Below are 20,118 nucleotides of genomic sequence, written 5' to 3' on the forward strand. Positions count from 1 at the left end.
TCCGTAGTAATTTCAGATTAATTCAGTGTACCGAATACAGTTATGGTCCTATTAGATTCTTATCCCTGGGGTAAAGATCAGCTGAGTGGGTCTCTAAGCAAGAGCTAGGGTAAGAATTAAAACTCAGTCATTCTTCCTCCTCCTAAGAACATACCGAGGGGAAAGGAACACTTTCGGTTCTGTAGGGGGAGTTTAAAAGCAGATAGATGGCTTTTGAGGGAAGTTCCTGTGCAGGCTGACATGACCCCCTGGAAGGGCCAACTGGAGAGTTGTGAGGTGTCCTCTTGCTGGAGCCTGCTGCTCGGCACCGCACGAGGGAGGGGAAAGCACCGGGCAGGCCTGCGGGGATGAGGCTTGACAGATGGCGGCCAAAGTGAGGTAAGTGGTAGGATTCTTTTGGAAGCTACTTATTCTGCTAAATGGCCTAAAAAATTTAAAGTGCTGTAAAACATTCTCTTACAAATTTAATATTTGCTATAAAATCATTGCAGAAGCAGTTGAATGATTTTTAGTTGTCTTTATTAAAATGAAACAAATTAGGTACAAAAACCTTTGTTCCAAATAGATACTATGTATCTTACCAATGTTTTTGCTTGGTTTTGAGTTTTAAAGATTGGTGTAGAAATTATTTCTAATATAAATAAATGATTATTTCTTCCTCAGAGGGTTGATTTTTGTAGTACGCTGTTTACAAAAACTGAGTAAGTGAAAATGACAGTTTATAAATTTGTACCATTTAGGAAAAAAATGTTTATGTAGTGTAGCATGAATAACAGCAGATAAAACCATTGAAGATGTTAGTTTTTACACAGGTGGTAAAACCTTTAAAACAGACTCCAACATGCATTACATGTGCATTTCTGACCTTAACGTGCAAAAACAAAGCTACTGGTTAAAACAGACTTATTTTTGCTACAACTGAGTACACTTGTAAAATCCTTATTTTTATCATTAATTTCAATGAATAGCTTTGAAGCTATTCTGCTTAAAATGAGAATAATTTAAAACAATAATATTGAACACTGTAACCCAAAACTAATGGAAAACTACAGTGCTGCTGTGAACAAAGCCAGACAACAAAGTCAGACATTCTGGCAATGTGTAAAACACGAAGAAAAATGTTCCCCCAAGTTGTAGAACACTGAGGTACACAGAACAGTCTTCTCATATAAATCAAAGGTTTTCAAAGAAAAGGGAAAATACTCATTTGTTGTTGGCATCACCGATGTCTAGGTAAGCTGTAGTTAAATCACCCGGACAAATACAAAATTGATAATTCTGTCTTTAAAATAAAATAACCAAGAACTATTCCATAAATAGGATGCTACCTACTGGGGAAAATGGCTATGCATGTAGGCTACATTGTCTTCCGTCCTGGCAGCAGATGGACTGCAGGTGAAAACACTCATAGAATGGAGGTTAGTTATTTCATTAGTGATACTTGAGAAAGTCCCATTTATGCCAAACCAGCAGCGCCCCTAAATAAACAAAACTTTCACAAGAAAATTCCTAAGTCACTTCCTCCATGTGGCCTTCCTCCGATCAACCCCAAAGATCTGTGAGACCTCCTTTATTCTGTATCCCATCATCATCTAAATCCCAAAATTTAATTAAGGATTTTCCAGACTTCTTCTTTAGAATCTTTTCTGAAACAAATGGATTTGTGAGGATCTGGAAGTCATATATAAGCTTTCCTACAGTTATAGACTTTAAATGAAGTTTGGCTTCTATATTATATTGACACCTGTGAATCTGTTGCTTAATATCAATAAAAGCTCCCCAGACTCTCTGAGTGTGATGCTTTTCTTTCCAAAGGCACAGACCTAGGCTTCCTGGTGCCATCCTTCTGTATATAGCTGTGCTCAGGTCAGCGGTGATGGTCAGCAGCCTGCCCGGGGTGAGAGTCTCCCTAAAAGGGACCCCAGAAATTGATCTACCTTTCAAGAGGCTCCATCAGCATCCAGAAACACTGTACCCTATCTCGAAAGGCATCGGTCCTGCTGCTCTGCAAATCAATGTTCTCCAGGCCTCATTTTGGCAGCGTGGGCCCTGGAAGTCTTTCTGTGCTGTACTTCTGTAGCCTTCCTTCTTGTGCACCCGCACTGCAACCTCTGCAACTTCCCCTTACTTGGCGCTGGGATTTCAGGACCTAGGAATTTTCCACGATGTCCTTCTACATGCTTTTCATCGGCAGGCCTGGGCTGGCATGTCACACAAGGCTAGCTCCTTCGGCCAACCCCCTCTGCTTAGTCAGTGGCAGCTCCGCAAATGCTGGAGGGATGACTCAATGCACGGGAGTGTGTCCTAAATACTGCATTTGAAAGTGATAGTTTTCCTGAGCTTCTCATGACAATGACTAACCTCTCTGAATGTTTCTTTATGCCTGTGAATAGCTTATCGAAACGGATTAAGCATCCTTTTATGCATGTTCTTAGTAATACTGGCAATATAGTTCTTTTTGTTTGTTATGGAAATAACCCAAATTGGGAAAGGTAGCTTTAAAACTCCCCCGCTAACCAAAGCATGATCAATTGGGGAAAAAATTTTGAATTCTTTTCTTTTTCTTGTGAGAGGCATGGGAAATAATAGGAAAGGGAAAGTGGGGAGCACCACTCATCAAAAACATATTTTAAGAAATGTGCTGGCTTCTATTTCAGGAAGGTTTACATCAACACTGTTAACAGACAAATGAAGGAAAAGGAAATGTGGATCATTGGTATTGGTACTTTTCAGAAAGGCTGATTGATAATATTTTCTTGTATTTGAGATAATCAAGGACAGAAAGCAATGTCACAGGATGTGAATTACTCCTCGTGACGGTGAGGAAGGTGCCTATTTTCTGTCTGTTGTACAGTATGTCTGGGAAGTCCCTCCCACACTGAGTCCTTGGTCTTTCTTCCTCTGACCCTTTCACATGACTTTGACTCCTTATTGGCAGGGCCTTTTCCTAAGATTCTTTTGCTGATAATCCAGTCATGCTGTTCTCACACAAAGGCGAGTACTAGAAATAGGCATGTCAGGCTATGACACAGCCTTCCTCCTCCTTTGAAGGGGTAATGACCTTATTCAAGATGCTTTTATTAGGTCTCCTCTGCAAGTTACCGGAGAAAAGTCATTGCATTTCATTCACACAACCATGCTGCCACTGCCAGTCTGGGTGGTTCTTCCAAGTCTCGGTCAACCCCCGTTTTACATGGCTGAGGCGAGGTAAGAAGTTGGACAATGAATTGTAATAACCTGGCTGATTTCTTACTTTGATTTAAAAAAAAAACAAAACTAAGCATTATTATTTTTTTCTGCCTGTAAAAGTAGTCATTCCGACCGTAGAAAATACAGGGAAAACATAAAGAATAAAATTAAAATCCCACAAAATATCATCGTTATTAAATTTTGGTATTTTTCCTTCTATATCTGAGTTAAGTTATCTTGTCCCACTGGATGGGTGGGACCAACAAAAGAATTTTCTTTTTCTGTTATGGCCAAATCTACTGTTTCAACCTGGGAGGATCTGTCAGTTTTCTCATAGTGTGCATCACAGAGTTTAAAACTACTTGGAAATACAGCCCAAGCTGGCTGTGCTTCTTCACCTGGTACCTGGCAGTCAGGACTAGAAGCTGGTGACACTTCTTTAATTAAAGAACTGAAGGAGGGGAAAAAAAAACAGAAACAAAAACAAACAAAAAAAAAACAAACAAAAAAAACAACTGAAGGAGAAGTCTGAACCCACTTGAACTTCCTCTGCAACCTCAAGGGCACAGGTTTCTTTCGAAAGTATGAAAGCCACTGTCTGTAAGTTATCACCTTTTCTCTCACTTTCTCGTGGTTTCATTGACGTGTGATCAGCAGAGTTCACATCAGGCACCTCTTCAGGCTCAATTATTTCTTCCGCTGTCTCCTGAAGCTCTAAGCAGGGTAACGGGGCCTCCTGCTGCTGCTCCATCTCACCAGCGGATGCTTCTTCCCAGGGACTCGTGGGCGGTGATATGGTGAGAGTGAGGTCAAGGTCAGAATCCTCCTCTGATAACTCGAGGCTGACTTCCTCTCTATTCACAGATAGGCTGGTTTGTTTGGTAAATGCAGAATTAAATGTTTCAAAACTCATGTGTTCACTGTTTAGACCACTCTTGTCATTCTTTAGTTCTGAAGAGCCATCCGAAGCATTCCTCACTGATGGGATGCAGTCAAGTGAATCTTTTTCTTCCAAGGGATCAGAAGCTGACGATGAGACTACTTCTTCAAGCTGGGACGACTCTACAGTGTCTTCCGAAGAGATGCTGAAGAGACTCTGGCTCGACAGAAAACATTCTTGAGAGAGCTTCATTTCTTCTCTGGGTGACAAATAACTAGAACTTTTAACTAGTGATAATGCCTCTGTTACAAGGCAATTATCAGACGGCGATGGTGAGCCTGCAGCAGCCTGCCCTTTCTGTAATGAACACATTTCTTTAGCAAGTATCTCTCTACTCACTGAGAAGGCACAAAGGTACTTAGCGCCTTGTTGTCCTGACATTGCCAGAGAGGGAACGTCCCTAAGACCCTGTGTCTTTTCAAATGCGGACACAGGATGTCTAAGGCTTGTAGCAGGTGATACTTGTTTAATCAACTCCACATTAAAGGGTGTAGGTTTATCAGCTCTGTTTACAACTTCTGTCTGTATTGGTGCATAGGCATTTTTTTCAAAACTGAATGTAACTCGTTCCAGATTAATCACTACATACTCCGTATCATCCTCCCCTTCCAAGGATGACTGACATTCTTTGATTATAAGGCTGCTCTGCTGGATAAAGCCCTGCAAAGCACCTGTTTTTGTTTGCATTTTTGCATGAAAAACATCAACTTTGCTTTCAAGGGTGCTGTACACAGACTTTTGAAAAATCATTGACGGATTGCTGATCCCATCGTAAGTCCTGGCGAATGTGGACTGTGTGACAGTATCATTATAAGATGTCACCTGTGTGCCATCAAGTGGCTCAAAGGTTTTATCTTCAGCAGGAATAGAAGATCCATTAGTTTGGGTACTTCCAATGCTAGAAAGCACCAGATTAGAGGTCTCTAGTTTATCTGACGACTCTTGTTCGGCTTTCCCCCCAATTATCTGAAATGATAAAAGCAAAAGAAATAAATTAATTTAAAAAATCAAGGGCCAAATAGATCTTTTTTTCAAGCATTTACATATGTGAAGAACAGAACAGACAAAGATCAATTTTAGTTTGCTCTGTTCTTTTGAATCTTCATAGGGTAGAGATCAAGCAAATCCCTCTCTTCTTAGGCTTAAAATACCCCCCAAATAGGAATTTGTTTTATCTAAATACACACACACACGAGAACTCCAAAACTTTCTTAGTTGCACAGCCTTGTTTTTTTGTTTTTTTTTTTTAATGGACTTTTGGGAAGAAAAGTGGCTAGACCACTGGCAATTTAAAGACTTGAAAATGCAGACTGTTTGCTAAATAGCATCACTTAATTCAGAAATGCAGCAGTAGAGGAAAAAGTGCTCAATTAATTTAAATTATTTTTAGTAAGATTAAAAGATAATCTTTAAAGCAAAGAATAACTTATTTTAAACACCAGCTTTCAATTAGACTATAAATGCACTGTCATCTGGAATGTTCCCATGAGGAAACACTAATTATTATCTCTTGTACTCAGAATACACTGATAAGCAGCTTTCCCAAGGTATCAATCTCTATCCTGTTAAATAAAAGTCCCTTACCCCTTAGCTGTCTTCTTAGCTTATAACTGGACATAATCTCTCTCTCATTTTAATACCTCCCTATTCAACAAAGCAGCAGAAAACACAGCGCAGCTTGCATTAATAAACTCAACTAAAAGGACTGATTTAAACAGTACCAGAAAGGATTTAGCATAAACAGTAACAGAAATACCTCTGGACAATTTTGATAACCTCATAAAAAGGCTGTTTCTTTTCTTCTTTTTTTTAAAGGCTGAAGAATGGTCTTGTTCAGAATATGGTAAAGTGGATTGACCATACAGTTGACCTACACCTGTAGCTCTGGAACACTACGGCCACAGATTTCCTGCCAGATTTTGAAGCAGTCGTGTTGTAAGTCAGGACCTGTGTTTCAAATCTCTTGTTAAAAACATTTCTGCCTTAGTCAAAGAAAGACACTGACCTGAGCAATTGGCAGGGAGGAGCTGAGACTTGGTTTTAAGGGGACACGACTGGCCAGATACAAAGCGTAGAAAACTCTTGATGGCACACTCATTCTGAGAACAGTTCTATGACCCTCCCAATCGTACTGTGGCTGATAATGTTGGGCCATAGTCGTGAATCTCACCATGCCTGTGCTCTTAGTGAAATGAAAACTTTGATAATCCTAGTTTGCCCTAGAATAGGGAGTGGTACAGGATGTGTGTGCACCTTTAAAGTATGCGTACAGTATTCAAGGAGATGACGGAAACATATTTCTAAGTATATGCTATAGAAAGTGTTAGGAATCGTTAATTTTAACATTCTACTTTCTACTTAATACTCTTTCATGTTTGCAAGAAAATCATTCCTAATTGGACATTACTAAAGTAAGTTAATATATATTACCACGACCGAAAATACTTTATAAGAAACTAGTGTATGTATAAATATATATGTAATAATTAAAATCTGCCTGACTAAACATAAATACTTTCTTATTCTAAGGTAGTGATTTTATGTATCTCTTTGAGAATAAGATGAAATTTATGAACCCCATCCTCAGAAAAAGAACGCATACACACGTAACATATATTTTATGTGTACACATATAAACACACACATATGTGCATATATATACATAAATACATCCACAGAATTAGACACTGAGAAACAGCTAGAGTGTCCAGATCTGAGTCTTGGCCGGACAATTTACTATGTGCCTCCAGGCCATTCTGTACTTCTCCATCCTCAGTCTTCTCACCTATAAGATGGGTGGCACGGTCCTTACCTCACCCGGCCGTGTGAGAATTAACTGAGCTAATGCGAGTGAAGGGCTCAGACCAGTCTCTGGCCCACAGCGTTCCACCAGTCTTCATTCTGATGAAGATGAGCATCTGCAGACACTCACAGACCCTCTGAGGCTCACCCCTGGACCTGCAAATCCCCACGGAAGCCCAGGTACAGAAACTCAATGTTAACACAGGCACTGAAGGTGCCCAAACCCATGTAAAATTATTCTGTAATAAATCTGCTCTGAAAGCTTAAAAAGGCAGGTATTTTGTCAATCCATTTACTTAGAATCTTGATACAACTTTTTAATTTGCTCCAATTAAAATTCGATTATCAGGCTTCCCTGGTGGCGCAGTGGTTAAGAGCCTGCCTGCCGATGCAGGGAATACAGGTTCGTGCCCCAGTACGGGAAGATCCCACATGCCACGGAGCGGCTGGGCCCGTGAGCCGTGGCCGCTGAGCCTGCGCATCTGGAGCCTGTGCTCCGCAAAGGAAGAGGCCACAACAGTGAGAGGCCCGCGTACCGCAAAAAAAAAAAAAAAAAAAAAAAAAAAAATTCGATTATCTGTCCTATCAGTTGAGAACAGTGAAATGAAACAAAGTGTATTTTTCATATTTACAAACAGTTATCTGCAGACTATGAGAGGTCTGGCATTTTATTTACTGTCTCAGGATTTGTTTTCTGTTTTGGTGGTACGCGGGCCTGTCACTGTTGTGGCCTCTCCCGTTGCGGAGCACAGGCTCCGGACGCGCAGCCTCAGCGGCCACGGCTCACGGGCCCAGCCGCTCCGCGGCATGTGGGATCTTCCCAGACCGGGGCACGAACCCGTGTCCCCTGCATCGGCAGGCGGACTCTCAACCACTGCGCCACCAGGGAAGCCCTCAGGATTTGTTTTTAAAAATATTTTTTAATATATTCAATTTTAGTTTCCTTTAAGGTTTATCAAAGATTTTTTATATTTATTATTACTGCATTTGATCCATAAACACTATTATAGGTAAACAGAATAAGTATTATTCACCTCTTTTAAAAGATAATAAGCTCAGAGAACAAGTAATTTGCCCCAAATCATACAACTGAAAAGCTACATAATTATGGTTGGCTCCCAGATCATCTGAGGCCTACGATTTTTTTCCTCCTTTTGTTTCTTCAATCAGGATGGTAGATAAGCTCCACCTGCAGACAATCCAGACTTTGTAAACTAAGTTTCTGGCATTCTAATCCTTTACATAGCTAGAGAATCCACTTTCCTAAAAGAAACCAATGCCTTGTTATGAATGTGATTTTACGTACAAAAAATATTTCTTCAAAAATAACACCAGCATTTACAGTATTCAGCTTTACCTACCTCATTATTACAGGAATAGATGAAATTCTGGCTTTCTGGGGTCTCTGGATGACCTGCTGTTGCAAACATTTCTTTCTGTTCATTCTGCACCCAAAGCTCCAAGCCTCTCACAGGCGGTGGTTTCATGAAAGGAAGCAGGGGGTCAGTGATTGGGAAGGACACTTTGGCAGTAGGACCTCTGGGAGCCTCATTAGTCTCCAACAGAGGGTCTACGGAGCACCTTTCCACACCGGAGGACTCTTCAATTTCACTGAATTCAAACGATTCTAACGTGCTATTTATGCACACGTATTTTGCTGGGTTGCTGTGTTCTACTACTTTTCGGGATGATTGTATGACTTTGTTTTGATTGCTATAAAACAGAGCTACCCACATATGAAGTAAAAGCTTCACTTCTTCCATGGTATCTGGTAAATCAGTATTCCAAGGCCTGAGATTTTAAAGAAAGAAGAAACCAAAATCATTGAAAATGACTATTTTAGTTGATTATCTTATAAGTAAGTGCCTTAATTATTAACCTTAGTTTTTGTGTTCATTTTTATTTTAAAAATTACATGAACATGAAACAATGAGTAAAATAAAAATGAAGTTGATATAACAAATAATTACAGTGAATCTGCTTGGTATTATTCCCAAGTTACTGGATCTTACACACTTCCTTCTCCCTCCCCAGGGTTTAGCACAAGTATCCCTTCTCGCTACATTTATCTCAACAGAAAAGTTCATCCACTTTCATCCAGGGTCACTCCCACTCACCCGTGTAGTGCTCTGACTACAGTCTTCTCCAGGGGGTTGTTGCTATACTTACTTGCCGTCTAAGCTGAACACGTAATCTGCTTCCCATGTGAAAGTGACCTTAAAGGAGCCGTCACAGCTGAATACGGTACGAGAGCGGCAGAAGTCCTGCAGGCTGGAGGGCAGCACCCCGCTCCTGCGCCTGAGCGCTGGGGCCTCGGAAAGCTGCTGCAGTGGGGAGGTGACCTGCTGATGCCGAAATGGCATCACTTTCCCCACTGGGGTTCCCGATTCAGGGCCTTTTGTGCCATTCTTGGCAAACGCAGGGCCTGGGGCCCCTCTCTGCTGTAGATGCTTCTTTGAATGTTCTGCAAGGAGCAGGGCATAGGAATGCTCCACAGCAACGACAGAGCTTTGGCTTGCGCCGGAACTTTCTAGGGTTTCCTCGGGCAGTGCTGACTGGGCTTCTGCAGGGGCCTGAATGCCAGCAACCAAGCTTTCTTCCTCCTGGCTGACCGTGGGGTCTGATGTCAGATTACTCTTATCAGAGGAGGGCTTGGATGACGGTCCACCTTTTTGACTTTTAACTCCTCTATGATATTCATGGTCTGATGTACCACGCAAAGAATGTTCTTTAGAAAGCAAAACATCGTTCTGTGGCAATTCAGAGGAGCAGGGCAAGTTTCTGGGCTCAGAGAATGGTGTGGTAGAGGTAGCAGCGCTTAATGCAAGATCAGCCAACATATTTAGGGCCTGGGAGTCACAGTTGACAATGGAGTTTTCAGGTGGGTCTTCTGGAGCCACTGTGATATTTTCTGGTTGAGCTGTACTTATGCTAATAACATCTTCTCGACCATCTGAAATTTCTGATTGAAGCTGTGAAGAAGTTTCTCCTTTGGCTTCAGCATAAAAGAAAAAAAGACACATAACACTTGATTTCCATAGAATTAATTCTTTGTCATATTCCTATGGTTCAGTGAAAATCAACAGTTAAGTCAACATATTCAAGAAAAACCTCTTGATATGTTGCATAAATTGTATGTTAAATTTTTATTACCAGAGTGAGGTCTTGTCCAACTTCCTGATGTATTATAATGTATTTACCAAGGAACAAGTCTTAAGGAATGTGCATATTAATTTAAAAAGAAATCACCCTTCAAAACTGCATGTACTCAGGCTTCCCTGGTGGCGCAGTGGTTAAGAGTCTGCCTGCCGATGCAGGGCATACGGGTTCGTGCCCTGGTCCAGGAAGATCCCACATGCCACGGAGCGGCTGGGCCCGTGAGCCGTGGCCACTGAGCCTGCGCGTCCGGAGCCTGTGCTCCGCAACGGAAGAGGCCACAACAGTGAGAGGCCCGCGTACCGCAAAAAAACAAAAACAAACAAACAAAAAAAACCTGCATGTACTGACCTACACACAAGGCATACTGCTCAGCTAAAGAAATATACAAAGAGAAAAAAACAAAAACAAGAAAACAAGACTCCTGCCCTCAGAGAGCTTACAATCTAGTGAGAATCTAAGAATTTCTAAGTTTAAAGTGTATATCATAGAAGGTTAATGTACTTTCTTAGAAATCATTTCCCTTGGCAAGTTATTAGAGAAACCACCTAAGTTCAAAATAGAGATGATTTTTAACCGTACTGATGTTTAATTATAATACGTTACGATACAAATAAAAAATGAGAAAAGTAAGAATATTCAGAATCGCCAATTAATTTCAAGTTTTAAAACTTCAGTTTCTGCATTAAAAACATTTCCTCTCTATTCTATCTGCAAAAAAGCAAATCTCCTCATCTACTGATAATTCTCCTTACAGCAGGTACTCAAATCTACCCACTGGCATTCGGTCAGAAAACTAACATTCTCAGGTGGTTTACTTGCCTTCTCAGGACTTTGATTCAGCCTTTTAAAATGTGATTATCATGAAGGACAAAGTTCTCAACAATACTGGGCAGTGAGTCCCTGTAGCAGGTGGCTGGATGGACAGAAAAGCCAACTGTGCTCCTCTTTATAATTAGCAGTAGCAGGTCTGAAATAAATTACTAACCTGTCTGCAAAGCCCAATGACAGTACATTTACAGAGAAAACTCTGGCCTATGAGGTCATCAAACAGAATGACAAGAGTGTGTGTATGGTGAGGAGGGTAAAATTAATCAACCACTGCCCAGTTTTTATTTAAAATATCAAAGCCCAACGGGGTGAGGTACGAGAAAGTGGCCCAAAGAGGGCTGTCTCGTGAACCCTCCGGGTGTACTGGAAACACATTCATTTTAGGATCTGATGTGTTTACTGACACTAAGTTCATTCTATCCTTAAATACTATGGTTCTTACACTGAGTATCACTATGAGGAAGGTCGAATCTAGAGAACACTGTATTGAGTCAAGAAAAAGGGTTCATTTTCATATGTGTCATTTCAGGTAAATCATTTAATAACTGACTTGTTAGAGGTTTTCAATTAATTAAAAATACAATACTGATCATCTATCTCTTTTAAGAAATATAGATAAAATGATGCCAAATGAATTATAAAAAATTAAAGAGTTCAGTAAATAAAAACTATATTGAAAACTTTAAAAAGGACAGAAAACCATTAGTTTCAGTAACAAAATGATTGAGCCTTCTTAAACTCTGATATTTCAAGTAAAAGAAATGAAGTGGATTAGCATGGGTGATTAAGAAATAAAAGAAAAAATTAACACATTATTTAAAAGGTGGTAATCTTAAAATTTTAACTTGGAATGTGGCTGCACAATATATACAGACACTTGCAATACAAATCGCCCTATTTCTGAATACCCATTCTGGAAACTTTTCATTTTCTGGGCTCACTTTTCTGCCAATGCCCAGTTGCACACCTCCTCCCACTAATCGATTAGCCTACAAGTATATAGAAGCCAATTCAGCACAAGGAATTCTAATGACAAGGCTGGGAATACAATGCATTATGTATGTATCTATACTCATCCTGTTTACAAACTAATTGGAAAGACAGGACCAAGACACACCAGATGATTGGAAAATAGTATGAATTAACTCTTTAACGTTCTCAAAAACCCAAAAAAGAAATGGAAAAAAAAGGAGAAATGAGTGCAGATCAGAGCATCAGGAAATGACTCCGGGTGGACTTAGCTGAGCAGAGGGGACTGCACAGGAGTGACAACAGGCGTGGTTCGTGTGGGTGGCACCATGTGCCTGGCAGGGAAGGCACGCATTGGGAAACGGCAGGAGAGAAATGTGGACCCGTGGGTAAGACCACCTCGTAACTGCCTGGGGAGACAAGCAGAGAGTCTGTGTTGGGTATGACTCTCTACAGGTTGTACGGTGATATGACTGAGGAGCTTTCAGAAAAATCTTCAGCCATAAACAACATTAACGAAACTGAGGAAAGGGACTTCCCTGTGGTCCAGTGGTTAAGACTCTGCGCTTCCAATGCAGGCAGTGGGGGTTCGATCCCTGGTCAGGGAACCGAGATCCCACATGCTGCAAGGTGTGGCCGAAAAAATTTTTTAAAACAATGAGGAAAGAAAAAACCAAGCTCATCCATAATACCATCACCCCAACAAAACAAGAGTCTTTCCCTGAATTCCACTAAATTTGAGGCTTTTAAAAAACCTAAAGGTAGATGAGAGAAAGTAGAATCATGAGATTAGACAGAAAACTGATGGAAATACAGAGATATGAGGAAATGAAGGTTTTTCTAAACAAAAAACACCACCACACATACAACACAGTAGGACTCAATACCGAAGATACTGTAAAATGTATAGATTTTGCAGCTTGGTGGAGCTGCACTCTACTCAGAGAGACGGGTGTGAAGAGGGACATGGAGCTGGGAGAAAAGTGAGGTCCGCGGTGATGAGGGAACGTGCCAGCAACGAGGAGGTTCCAGCAGGTGGAACACGGAACCAGCAGTCAGCTGCTGGCTCACAGAAGGAGACTTGGTTATTCACTTCCGCACAAGTAGAAGTAGAAAAGTAAAACTGCTTTTAAAATTAATTTAATGCCTTTTGAAACCAAATACAGGGGCTTCCCTGGTGGCGCAGTGGTTGAGAGTCCGCCTGCCGATGCAGGGGACACGGGTTCGTGCCCCGGTCCGGGAAGATCCCACATGCCGCGGAGCGGCTGGGCCCGTGAGCCACGGCTGCTGAGCCTGCGCGTCTGGAGCCTGTGCTCCGCAACGGGAGAGGCCACAGCAGTGAGAGGCCCACGTACCGAAAAAAAACAAGAAAAAATACAAGTGAAATACAGGATTCGAGATTACTGACTGCTTTGAACCATGTCTTTACAGTTCCCTCTGGACAAACTTATAATATCTTCTATAACTGATTATGGTCCAGAAAAATACTGCCAGATGCTACTTGCTTGTGAATTTAGTCATTAAAAAAGGCCATTTATACTTTAACTCTGCTAAACAGTTCATGTTCAGGCTTTCTGCAGAATGAAAAGTAGGGTCTATTTAGTGAAGATATGAATCTTGGCACTTTCTTATTTATTCACAATGGGAAACCAAGTTACTTGTCCTGTCAGTGTCTGAACTAAAGAAGACCACAAGAATGTGACAGATTTCAACTGATCTTATACTGTTTCAATATACTACTTTATAATCTCGATTAGTCTGTATTACGGTGCTGAAATTTACAGGAAGAGGACTTCTTACCAGGTTGTGGCTGCTTTCTGATTCTGGGATTCTGATTGCCTTTTACTATATTTTCCCTCTGTTTTTGTGGAGAATTCTTCACAGGTGGCTCAGCCCTTGGAACAGTTTTGACTGGAGATGTCTCTCGTTTCCTTGCCCTTTTAGCATTCGTTGACCCTGGAACAGCTTTAGAAATAGGAGCTTCTTGGTTTTTCCAATCCAATTTGGTTGTCTGTACAAACTGTGCAGTCAGCACTTCAGCACCTTATGCAGAAAAGACACCGTTTTCTAAGGGGTAGGGGGCGCACATATTTATCAGCATAGCTTTCCTTTGATTTGTTTTGGGGGGGAAACTTTAATAATGGGGAATAAAATATAAAATTGGGGGTATTTCATTAAAAGATTTTTGAACTTGCTAAGTGTTGGTCTATATCCCTAATTAGGATTAGGAGAAAAATATCAGAGTAGTAACTTTATAGAAACAAGGCATGACTTAATTTTTAAAAAAGATTCCATAATCTTTGCTGACTGATGTGGCAGGTAAGGCTGAACATGCTAGTTCACAGCACAGGGTGACGGATAATTCAATTTACACAAAAGCGACACAGCTCCCATAAAGCCATATGGTTAAAACCATGATCACACTGTAGAGAAGAGACTGTAGGTTCACAAAGAGCCATCTTACATATTTTCCTTCACTACACCTAAATATCAAAGCTTTAACACTGCCTGAAAAATCATCTCTTAAGAGAAGACAGAGGAAGGTACATTGAAGAAAGTCCTCTTCTGATTTAACTTCCTATAAATCTATTATAATTGCTCATTTCTCTTACAAAATGCTCAGCTTTACTTCTCGCAGGGAAGGAAGGAAAGAACTAAAGGTGGGGGCACATGAGGAGAAAAAACTATTAACAACCTGCTTGTATCACACGCAGAAAGTGTTTCAATCCTTTAAGAGTTAAAAAAAAATGTTAATAAATGTTCCCTGTGAAAACGTTTTCCCCATTGACTATATAAAATAATCACACGTGTGAATGTTTGCAAATATTTTAAAATCACGTTATATGGAAAATACTATTTCTAATTGATTGAGAACAGAAAACATATTAAACAGTTTCAGAATGTGATGGTTATTAGTGAAATGTAGAAAAGAGACCAGTTTCATTTTATTCTTTTGAAGGTTAGAAAAATAAACGGTTTTTTAAAAAAGCTTTTAGACTCTCTTAATGTTGTACATTTCCCTGGGTCTAATTATTTTCTTCCCTACTAAACTATCAAAGGCAATAAAGCAGCAGTTTTGTTTTTAGAGTAAGACTTCTGATTTTATACTGGTTACAATTTCTAAAATTTTTAGCATAAAAAAAGGCAAAATATAAGTCAAGCAGGAAAACTGTTAAGACTAAATTAAGAAGAGAAAGAAAATAAGATGAGATGATCAAGACTAGGGGAAGCGTAACATCTGCACGGGCGGGAGGGGAACATCTCTCACAACCTAGGTCCTGCGAGGAAAAGGAGAAACACGAAACAGGTGACCCTGCACGGACTGCCCTGATTATTTGCATCACTCAATGACATGTTTCTCAAGCTGCATGCAATAACCCATGGGTGTATTATAAAATAAAATTAATGGGCTGCAACCAGAATTCTTTGTTAAATGAAACAGAAGATATCAGATTGTATTACACATAGTTAGGGTAAATGCTTCCTGAAATTTCTGTTTCAGTAATGTATGAATTTGTGTGTACTGGACTACAATATACAATGTATTTCTTTTCTATTTTTTTTTGAGCTTTTGTGGTATTATATTTAGTCATCTTGGCTGGTTTAATCACATCGTTGTTGTTGTTCATTTTTTGGCCACACTCTGTGGCATGTTGTGTCTTAGTTCCCTGACCAGGGATCAAACCCGTGCCCTGTGCACTGGAAGTGTGGAGTTGTAACCACTGTACTGCCAGGGACATCCCTAAAACATATTTCTTATAGTGGATGAAATTAGCACACTTGAGAAACAGTGACAACATATATGTTGAATTATAGGTAATTTATTTAATACCTTTAAAATGGTTCATATAGAGAGAAACCCAATATGGTTGGCCTGGAATTTGTGAGGAAATGTAGAGTGTGAGTTGCTGCTTCATACTGCCGTTCTTTCTACCACCCTCCTAAACACACACACACACACACACACACACACAATTTCTCAAACTATAATTGGCCAGAAATAACTACTTGTTAAACCACAGGGTAAAATCTTAATTATCTAGGATCCTGGGGATCCACACACCTCCAGTGTTTCTTCTTTAGGCATCAGAATTTTAAAATTCAAAATACTATAGATAGGGTTGGCAAATTTTTTCTGTGAAGGGCCAGACCTCAGTCACAGCCGCCCACCTGTGCCAGCACAGTGAAGTACAGAGACAACAGGTAATGCCTGAGGGACCCTTTGGCCCAAGTCTGCTCACCTCTTCGCTAAGGGGTCATAGAGCATAAGTTCCCTAGTTTTAAACAAAATACACCACACATAATCTGAGATGACTCTAAGCCAAAATTGTGTTATTTGTCGTGCTCTGTTCACTGAAGTGCATTTGACTAACATTAAATGGCTCTGGACGCTGATTCTCCCTCAGTTTTCAGGGGGCAACAAAACCACTTGAGGAACTGTTTCAATATATATGTCTCGAGGCCACTGGACCTTGTTTCAGTAGGTCTGTAGTAGGATCCAGACGACCACTTTTAAAACACACAAAGGATTAGAAATTCTGCCCCAGGATGCTCTAGTTCTGGGAGAGTCCAGGCACTTTCCCCCCTCTTTAAACATGTTCAGGCTATCACTTATCAGTTTTTGCCATCTGTTCTTAGTGTGCCTGATTTTAGCAGATCCTCTTCTTCCACTCGAATTTGTCCGAGGACAGTTCAGAAACTGAATGACCTTATTTCTTAGACAGGTAAGTAAATAACTGAGTGATGATCTGAGCAGTTTTACAAGTGAAATACAAGCTTTTGGTGGGTGGGCTTTTGTCCTATTTCTTGATTTTCATGTCATCTAGATTAGCGCTTCTCCAACTTTAGCATGCACACAGATCACCTGGAGAGAGCTAACGGACACTGTCTAGCTACAGTCCAGGATGGTCACACAGGAACAGGGTTAACACACAACAGTTATTACTAATTGCTCATCTGAAAATCCATACAGACCATGCTTACCGTTTTCTCTTTTCTGACGGAACTTGAGAACTGTGCGAGAGTCTGGACGCTTCTTTGCTCCACCACGAGTTCTTCTGGGAAAGGGACGGCACAACTTCACCCTTTTACTCTGTACCATGGGCAGCGTGCCTGCTTTTCTCTTACGCTGAACTCTCAGATTTGATGCGGGACTTAATGGGACCAGAGCTCCCTGCCTTGCTTTAAACATCTCTTCAGAATTCTTTTGTGTTTCTGTTTCTTTTCTTACTTCTGCCGCTGAGTCGTGAAATTCAGCACCTGGAGTCATAACTAAAGAAAATCCAGCATCACAAATTCCATCTGAAATACCTTATTTCTTAGACAGGTAAGTACATAACTGAGTGATGATCTGAGCAGTTTTACAAGTGAAATACAAGCTTTTGGTGGGTGGGCTTTTGTCCTATTTCTTGATTTTCATGTTATCTAGATTAGCGCTTCTCCAACTTTAGCATGCACACAGATCACCTGGAGAGAGCTAACGGACACTGTCAAGCTACAGTCCAGGATGGTCACACAGGAACAGGGTTAACACACAACAGTTATTACTAATTGCTCAGCTGAAAATCCATACAGACCATGCTTACCGTTTTCTCTTTTCTGACGGAACTTGAGAGTTGTGCGAGAGTCTGGACGCTTCTTTGCTCCACCACGAGTTCTTCTGGGAAAGGGACGGCACAACTTCACCCTTTTACTCTGTACCACGGGCAGCGTGCCTGCTTTTCTCTTACGCTGAACTCTCAGATTTGATGCGGGACTTAATGGGACCAGAGTTCCCTGCCTTGTTTTAAACATCTCTTCAGAATTCTTTTGTGTTTCCGTTTCTTTTCTTACTTCTGCCGCTGAGTTGTGAAATTCAGCACCTGGAGTCATAACTAAAGAAAATCCAGCATCACAAATTCCATCTGAAATACCTTATTTCTTGGACAGGTAAGTAAATAACTGAGTGATGATCTGAGCAGTTTTACAAGTGAAATACAAGCTTTTGGTGGGTGGGCTTTTGTCCTATTTCTTGATTTTCATGTTATCTAGATTAGCGCTTCTCCAACTTTAGCATGCACACAGATCACCTGGAGAGAGCTAACGGACACTGTCAAGCTACAGTCCAGGATGGTCACACAGGAACAGGGTTAACACACAACAGTTATTACTAATTGCTCATCTGAAAATCCATACAGACCATGCTTACCGTTTTCTCTTTTCTGACGGAACTTGAGAGTTGTGCGAGAGTCTGGACGCTTCTTTGCTCCACCACGAGTTCTTCTGGGAAAGGGACGGCACAACTTCACCCTTTTACTCTGTACCACGGGCAGCGTGCCTGCTTTTCTCTTACGCTGAACTCTCAGATTTGATGCGGGACTTAATGGGACCAGAGTTCCCTGCCTTGTTTTAAACATCTCTTCAGAATTCTTTTGTGTTTCCGTTTCTTTTCTTACTTCTGCCGCTGAGTTGTGAAATTCAGCACCTGGAGTCATAACTAAAGAAAATCCAGCATCACAAATTCCATCTGAAATACCTTATTTCTTGGACAGGTAAGTAAATAACTGAGTGATGATCTGAGCAGTTTTACAAGTGAAATACAAGCTTTTGGTGGGTGGGCTTTTGTCCTATTTCTTGATTTTCATGTTATCTAGATTAGCGCTTCTCCAACTTTAGCATGCACACAGATCACCTGGAGAGAGCTAATGGACACTGTCAAGCTACAGTCCAGGATGGTCACACAGGAACAGGGTTGACACACAACAGTTATTACTAATTGCTCATCTGAAAATCCATACAGACCATGCTTACCGTTTTCTCTTTTCTGACGGAACTTGAGAGTTGTGCGAGAGTCTGGACGCTTCTTTGCTCCACCACGAGTTCTTCTGGGAAAGGGATGGCACAACTTCACCCTTTTACTCTGTACCACGGGCAGCGTGCCTGCTTTTCTCTTACGCTGAACTCTCAGATTTGATGCGGGACTTAATGGGACCAGGGCTCCCTGCCTTGCTTTAAACATCTCTTCAGAATTCTTTTGTGTTTCTGTTTCTTTTCTTACTTCTGCCGCTGAGTCGTGAAATTCAGCATTTGGAGTCATAACTAAAGAAAATCCAGCGTCACAAATTCCATCTGAAATACATGGAGACTGAGGACAGTCTGCCAATAAGTCTAGTGCAGTAGATACTTCCAAAATGTACCCATTAGGATTTGAAGAATAAGATCTCAACTGAGTTAAAGACTGTAAAGGGCACTTTTCAGCTGGAGGAGTCAAGTCAAAACCACTGGACACTTTGCCAAAGAATGCAGTCTCTTTAATTCCATCCTGAGAAGCAGCAGTCAATGAAGGACTTTTGTCCACCTTGTACAGTTCTTGGAGATTATGCTTTACTAATGTGTTTGGACAGATTCCTTTTTCAGAAAATGATTTCTTTGCTTCCAGCAGGGCACAATTAAGGGCAGGTAAAATAGGTACCACCTTCAATGAGATGTCATCTTCAACTTTCAAGTCTTTCAGCCCTAAAATATATACACATGTATTAAAAACCCAAAGTTCTTGTTTTTTCAAAAACATGCAGGAAAAAACGCTTTAGATTACAAAATTACAGGATGGTTAAATATGATACAGTGTTTCAAATGGTAATCTAAATAGCAATTAATAGAAGACTTATGGATGCACTTAATGAACATATATTATCTCCATATATATGAAAACACGCACACACAGAACCAAAAAAGAGTCACTCAGATGGGATCACCAGGTGAGAATGAAGAAGGCAGGCCCGCCTGCAGCTCCATCTCATCTGACCAGGAGCCCAGCGTGGGCTCAATGCACCGGCATTTAGAGTTGGCAGAATTACTTTTCTATTCTCATCTTCTGCTTTTAAAATGTATCTAATCTGTACCTTATATGACCTACTTCAAATTCTCTTAAGAAGGTAGTCACAGGTGCAAACTTTCAGTTATAGGATAAATAAGTACTAAAGATGTAATGTACAACATAATAAAAAATAATTAACACTGCTGACGTTACATATGAAAGTTAAGAAAGTAAATACTGGGACTTCCCTGGTGGCGCAGTGGTTGAGAATCCACCTGCCTTTGCAGGGTACACGGGTTCGAGCTCTGGTCTGGGAAGATCCCACATGCCATGGAGCAACAAAGCCCGTGCACCACAACTACTGAGCCTGCGCTCTAGAGACTGCGAGCCACAACTACTGAGCTTGCATGCCACAACTACCGAAGCCCGCGTGCCT

The 20,118-nt window shown here is 40.8% G+C and overlaps 1 protein-coding gene across 1 annotated transcript; it reads right to left on the reverse strand.

Annotated features, from left to right (window-relative positions):
* Window positions 1–502: 502 nt before the first annotated feature.
* LOC149749484 (protein TASOR 2-like) lies at window positions 503–19,451 on the reverse strand. Its single transcript, XM_089908623.1, is given in 6 exon segments — window positions 503–5,095; window positions 8,293–8,722; window positions 9,049–9,101; window positions 9,103–9,926; window positions 13,688–13,930; window positions 18,677–19,451. Coding segments are annotated over 6 exon segments (3,777 nt in total). The 5' UTR covers window positions 19,437–19,451; the 3' UTR covers window positions 503–3,628.
* Between the last annotated feature and the right edge of the window lie 667 nt (window positions 19,452–20,118).

This window comes from Delphinapterus leucas, chromosome 3 (genome assembly GCF_059928025.1).
Source record: "Delphinapterus leucas isolate spDelLeu-1000000601 "Yukka" chromosome 3, BTC_Dleu_Yukka2, whole genome shotgun sequence".
NCBI classification, from domain to species: domain Eukaryota; kingdom Metazoa; phylum Chordata; class Mammalia; order Artiodactyla; family Monodontidae; genus Delphinapterus; species Delphinapterus leucas.